At 25.1% G+C, this 6,437-nt stretch overlaps 2 protein-coding genes across 2 annotated transcripts in view; one reads left to right on the forward strand and one right to left on the reverse strand.

Annotated features, from left to right (window-relative positions):
• The window catches only part of LOC122854884 (putative ATP-dependent RNA helicase TDRD12), a 43,622-nt gene that overhangs the window by 12,769 nt on the left and 24,416 nt on the right, over nucleotides 1-6,437 (reverse strand). The gene's annotated exons all lie outside the window — the stretch shown is intronic.
• LOC122854918 lies at nucleotides 391-6,206 on the forward strand. Its single transcript, XM_044155959.1, has 8 exons — nucleotides 391-545; nucleotides 1,376-1,650; nucleotides 2,361-2,461; nucleotides 2,815-3,050; nucleotides 3,125-3,764; nucleotides 3,834-4,242; nucleotides 4,310-4,437; nucleotides 5,258-6,206. The coding sequence occupies exons 2-8, from the start codon at nucleotides 1,377-1,379 to the stop codon at nucleotides 5,558-5,560; spliced, it is 2,091 nt and encodes a 696-aa protein (XP_044011894.1). The 5' UTR covers nucleotides 391-545; nucleotide 1,376; the 3' UTR covers nucleotides 5,561-6,206.

Raw genomic sequence — 6,437 nt, forward strand, 5'->3', positions numbered from 1 at the left:
GTTATTAAAAAATAATTTCATACAAAAATTATATAATCAAATTAAAATTATATAAGTATTTATTGATTTTGCGGGGAAATATTTTTTTTTAATTAAATATTTCCTTTTTTATTTTTTCATTCATGGTTTTTTTTTTTATAGGAATACGCCCTTGAATAATTTATTTATCATTATTTAGATATATTTGAGCTATATTATTCGATCATTTTTTTTTTTTAAATAAAAATATATAAGTGTAAATTAATATATTAATATTGCGAATATTGATTTTTTTTCATTTTGTTTATTCGAAATATATTTTATAAATAAAAAAATATATTTAATGTTGTGTACTTGTTGCTGAAAATGTAAAATAGCATGCGCTAAAATATCGATCTCAAGACATTATCCAGTCCTATAAAAGTTCCAGTCTTGGGGTGGCTCATGTCAGACCCTCTTGTGAAAAACAAGTGTCATCAACAGACAATTTATAAATAAATTAAAACAATATATATTTATAAATATTAATTATAAATAAATTTAATTCATGAAGAAGTAAACACAAAGTAAGTAAAAAAAATTACATTATATTTGTATGATTTTAATTATGAATGATATATATTGAACTTCCAACTTTTTGCGTCTTAAAAATTCGAGTAAATAATTTATTATTTAAAAATACTTGTCATTTATTTTTAAAAACAATATGATTGTCTTGTTTTTTTTTCTTTTAATGACTATTGATTTAAAGTTTGTTAAAATAATAATTTTAGAATTTAAAATTTAGTATTCAGGCCACCATCTGTTACGTCAAGCATACTTGTTTTGCTTATAGCTGTATATAAGTTCTCTGACATTTAAATGAAACTACGTGACCCCAGGTTATTGTTAATAAAAATAAAACTTTATCCATAAAAATAAATTTATCAATGGAAAATTTTATACATATAGTTTTTATTAAACCAATTATTTTTTGTTTGTCTATATATATTTTTTTTAATTTTATTTTTATTTAAATGAAAAAAAAAATATATTATTGTCTATTGATACTGGTTTTGTTATAACGAGTTAAAGAATCATGTAAAGTCGTGCACTTGGTCACGAAATGTTACCGTCGCTTTAATTTTCTGTTTATGGAACGTCATGTTTATCGATTCACAAGTGCAAAGTTGACTTTGTTCTCACCTCAAATACTCATATTAAACTTTTACCAAATGAAATAATTCTACTATTATTTTATTATTATTTTTTAGAAAGTAAATAATCAATGCTTTTGTTTTAATTTAATAATGAGACATGCTTACAATATTAAATTTACAAAAAAATAAAATAAAAATTTAATCAACAGGTTAATTTGTTCATTTTATTTCAATTTTATATATAATTTTGATTAAAGGATGTCGTTATCCAGAACACTCTGGTTATTCATGACCCTCATGGTGGGTTTGAGTTTAGCAGCATCGTCATTATCTCATCAGAAAAAAGAGGAATCACTCAGAAATGCTCTTGCTGCTGTTACAAGAAAACAAAGATCCCTTAATTCACTTCCACAAGATTACTACAATGACTTACGATCATTCAAGTATCATGGTGAGCCTGTGATTAAATTTGACAGAGAAGAAATACCAGATCTAGATGAAGATGAAGAAGAACTTGAATTTCTTCCAATGGGTAAAAATAAAAATTAAATTAAATCTTTTTTTTATTTAAATCATCAGTCTTTCTGATGATTAGGGCTTCACACAACATCAAGGCAAAATGTATTTGTAATCAAGACAACACCAAGACTAAGATATCTCTTTTTTTTTTACGAAGGAGCTACTCCAAGACTCTTCGTGGTTTTACTTTCTCGTGGAAATTATTCTTCGTCTTTTTTTTTTTTTTTTTTCACTTTTCTCCGTTATTTCTACAAATTTTTTCCACCATTTTTTCTCCGTCGAAATTAAACCAAGATCAACACGAGACTATAAGACATGACTGATATATATTATTAAAAACAAGGACAAGACCGAAACAAGACTCACATATTTCATAACAAGACTAAAACAAGACAAAATCAAGACAAGATTGTTGCCAGTCTTGAAATATTTGTACCCGGATCATGGGTGATTGGTGAAGCCCTAGTGTAGAAGTTGATTAAAATTATTATACTTTATTTCTATTTTATTTTTAATCATTTTTTCTTGAAAATTGTTTTCTGATGGCTAAGACTGAATAAATGAATTATCATTAGGACAGCTAAGTACCTCAACATACTTAGCTGTCCTGATCATAATTCAGACATCTTTTTATAACACTAAAAAAATTTAATTTCAACGTTATAATTTTTTTAAATAAATAATCAATAAATATGAAAATATTTGTTTATAATTTAATTTCAGATAATGGACAACTCGAGACAATTGGGGGTGGATTCCAAAATTTAAATAACAAGAGACTTGAACGAGCTCTTATTGATTATCTTGATTCTCCACCAGTACAAGTAAATTTTAAAAATAAATTATAATCAATTGAATAAAATTTGTATTTTTTAATAAACAAAATAGATTATTTTTTTTTTTTTTCTTTTTTAATCATTACATTTTATCAAAAAAAAAAAAACAAAATTGTCAGATCAAAAAATAGATAACGAAAAAAAAAAAAAAAAGAAATATATATTTCCATTATACTTGGAAATATATATATGAAATTTTTTTTGAATAAAAAATCAGTAAATAAATAAAGGGCGGAGAAAAAAAAAACAAGTATAAAAAAAAAACGATAAGAAAAAGAAGTTTCATTGTATTTTTTTATTTATTTATATATATGTGTGTATTTTTTTTTCGTTTTTTGTAGAAAGAAGCCGTATCTTCACTATTTCGTGAACGTGAAAGATCTGGTAACCGAAAACGTACACTAAACTCGGAACGTTTTAATGCAAATGATAAAGAATTGGCACGATTGTTTGTGGAGGGACTCCAAAATTGTGCACCTCATGGTGAAGATCGTGAAGAAGCTGAATATCAACCAGTAGATCTTTCACAACCAATATATGACCGTTATAAATTTGAAACAACAAATAAACTAGACACGTGAGTTATTTATTTATTTTAAATTAAAATTAAATAAAATTATATCATCAATAAAAATTTTCAAATTAATTTAGACATGTACCAATATCATGGGCAAATGTATTTCCAAAAAATCAAGATAATAATGATGAAAATTTAGCACTATCAGATACATATAAAAATGTACCAGTTAAAGTTGGTGGAGGATATGTTATGCTATCAGTTCCAGTATCACGTAAAAATAAAGAAGAATTATATTCTGATACAAGACAAGGACATATGACAAAACATTTTCCAATAGCCAAAAGAAGTCCAAAACCATTGCCAAAAACACAGGTCACTGATCCAAAAATTGCACAAGATCTTGGTGCACTATTTGGCAATGAAGAATATAATAAAACAAATGATGATAATACAAAAAAATTATTATCACAAATACCAAAAACTGAAACAAATGTTAGTCCAGATCATGGAAATATGGATCATATACATTTGAGTGCAGGTAATAGCGATACAACAACACGTAAACCAATTCCAACTGTTCGTTCAATATCAAGAAAAGAACAACAAATTAATATGGGAAAAGGACTTGAACATCCAATTGATGTTAGAAAAAAAAGTATTGATTGGTCACAATATTTTGGTATTGATCGTAGAAGAAAAAAAACATCATTACTTGCTCGTCCTGGTACACAAGATCAAGATGATGAATGGTTACTTCAAAAATATTATAAAGTAAATAATAGTATTATAAATTTATTATTGCACATATATTTATTTATTTGACTCCTTTTATTTTTACAGACAATGGCAGATAATTTAAAAACACCAATGAAAGATATGACAAAAGATAATGGTGAAAAACGTGATAAATTAGATCAAATGGATGAAAAATTAAAAAATGTTAAAAATCTTATTGTTGAAGATGCAGTTAGATATTCAACAACTGGTGATGATACTGATTCACAAGAAGTTAAAGATGTTGTTATTGCACGTTTAGCAGCAGCTTATTCATTGGAAAAAATGAGAAAAGCTTTAAATGAATTTCGTAATAGTATAACAGCTCAACGAGATATTCAACGAGTTTCTCATAATAAAAATGATAATTCAAGTGATGATAATAAGGAAAAAAATGATAATAATAATAGTAATCATGAAAAAAGAAATAGTAATATGGTTGATGATGATGATGATGACGCTATACCTTTTGAAGGTAAATTTAATTGTTTAAATTAAATAATTCATATGAATATTAAATTAATAAAGCTTTATTTTATTAGTATTTGATGAAGAACGAGGTTCAAATTGTCAAGAACTTGAAGCTATTGAAATGAGTTGTAAGCCAGCAAAGAGTCTTATACCTGGTTTATTTGCTCCATGTGTTATGCACCAAGTTTGCAGATCATGTGTAAGTAACAAAAAAAAAAAACATTTTATCATATAGTTATACAGAAATTATTCTCAGAAAAACAAATTAATAAATTAGTTTTTCCAAATACCAAAATAAATATTATATTACTATTGAAAAATTTTAAGAAAAATATATATGTTCAGGGACACTGCTAAAATATTTAGTCACGCTAAAATCAAGGACCGGAAATACAAAAGCAATAAAAAAGAAAAAAAAATATATAAAAACCCGTCTCTCAACTCAAAAAGATTCTTAAACCTTTTGTAACCGTTTATGACCCTTCGACATTCCATTATCCTACGACTCCCGTGGTTAAAAAAAAAATCTCGTAAAGAATAAGAAAAAAAAAGTGAAAAAAAAACCATTAGAAACCATAAAAAATCGATTGTCACACGAGTGACAATTTCGCGTCAACACGTTGTTAAAAATAAAGAAAATACTCAATAATATAACAATAACGAAAAAAAAAAAAAATAATAAATAAAAAATAAAGTTAAATAAAAAAGACCAGGGTTAAAAAAAAAAAAAAAAAAAAGATTGTGTGTATTTTCCTGAGTGAAAGAGAGAGTGGTCAACAAAAGAAGCGATTAGTCCCAGTGATTATTCCATGGAGAAGGCTAAAAATCAATAGAGCTAAATTTTCACTTCTTGAATGAGTTATCCACCCTATGAGTATTCATTATGTATTTATAAAAATGTATACATACAAAAACATGAAAAAATATTCTCAACAGTTTCTCTTTTCCATTTATTTTTTTATTTTCTTTTAAATGTTACATAATAATAATATAACTACTGTGTAATTTACAATTTTCAGAATAACGAGGATGAATGTATGGCACTTTATGCAATGGAAGTTGCACAAATATGTGATAATTTATCAATTGATGATGTTCGTGATTCACGAAGTTATTGTGCTAAAACTGCTCTTGTTATTGCATCTCAATTACAATCATCTGGAATTGGTAGTTCATTGTGTCATGGTGCAGTTGCTGATACGTGTCTTCGACGTTTTCGTAATCGTCATCGTTCTTCTTATCCTAATAACGCACAACAACAGCAACAACAACATCATCATGGTATCAACAACAATGGCTTTGACATGACAATGAAACGATAAATATAATATTAAAATGTTTGTCAAAATGGCCTGTGTCATATCATCTTAATTCTTCCGTCTATTTGCACTAAATTATATTTGAAAAAAAAAAAATATTAAAATATAGAAACTCACGTGATCTTCTATGACACGTTGATAATAATTTATGGAAATTTGATAAATAAATATTTCGACAAAAAAAAAAAATATTGCATTAAATTTTAGAATAACAAATGGCAGCTTTTAAAATGATATGCAATTTATTTGTTTTTTGTCTTTTAGTTTAAAAGACTATTTGGAAAAAGATAAAGTGATAAAATAAATTATCAATGAGCTAACAGAGATTTAATCTTATCAATTGAGATAAAAAAGGAAAAATAAGAAAATATAGGAAAAATAAAAAAAATATAAATACATATATATATAAATATAAATGTATTGCTTCGTACATTGTGTACCTGAATGTGTAATTGGATTAATATATAAGAATTTGTTAATAATAATATACTATTATTATTATTATATTTAATTTATTCAAGAGATTATACTGGTCCCTCTGGTAATCGAATTTTTTTATAATTTTGCTGAATCCGCAACAAACACGATAACAAATTTATCTTGAATGTTTATTTAACATAAAAAAAAAAAGAAACACGTTATATTAAAAGAAAGTGGAATAATTAAAAAACAAATAAATGAAATAATAATAATAAAAAAGAAATAACCTTGAAAGGAATAAAAAAAATTATTATATTTTAAAAATTGTCCCTCAACTCAGCAATGATTTACAATTATTTTAAATGAAACAAAGTGAAAGAATAATTATGAGAAAAAATGATAATTTTAATAATTTAAATATTGAATTATTTTAAACTTAAAAAGCAGGGTTGATAAGGGT

Source organism: Aphidius gifuensis, linkage group LG1 (genome assembly GCF_014905175.1).
Source record: "Aphidius gifuensis isolate YNYX2018 linkage group LG1, ASM1490517v1, whole genome shotgun sequence".
Taxonomy (NCBI): Eukaryota; Metazoa; Arthropoda; class Insecta; order Hymenoptera; family Braconidae; genus Aphidius; species Aphidius gifuensis.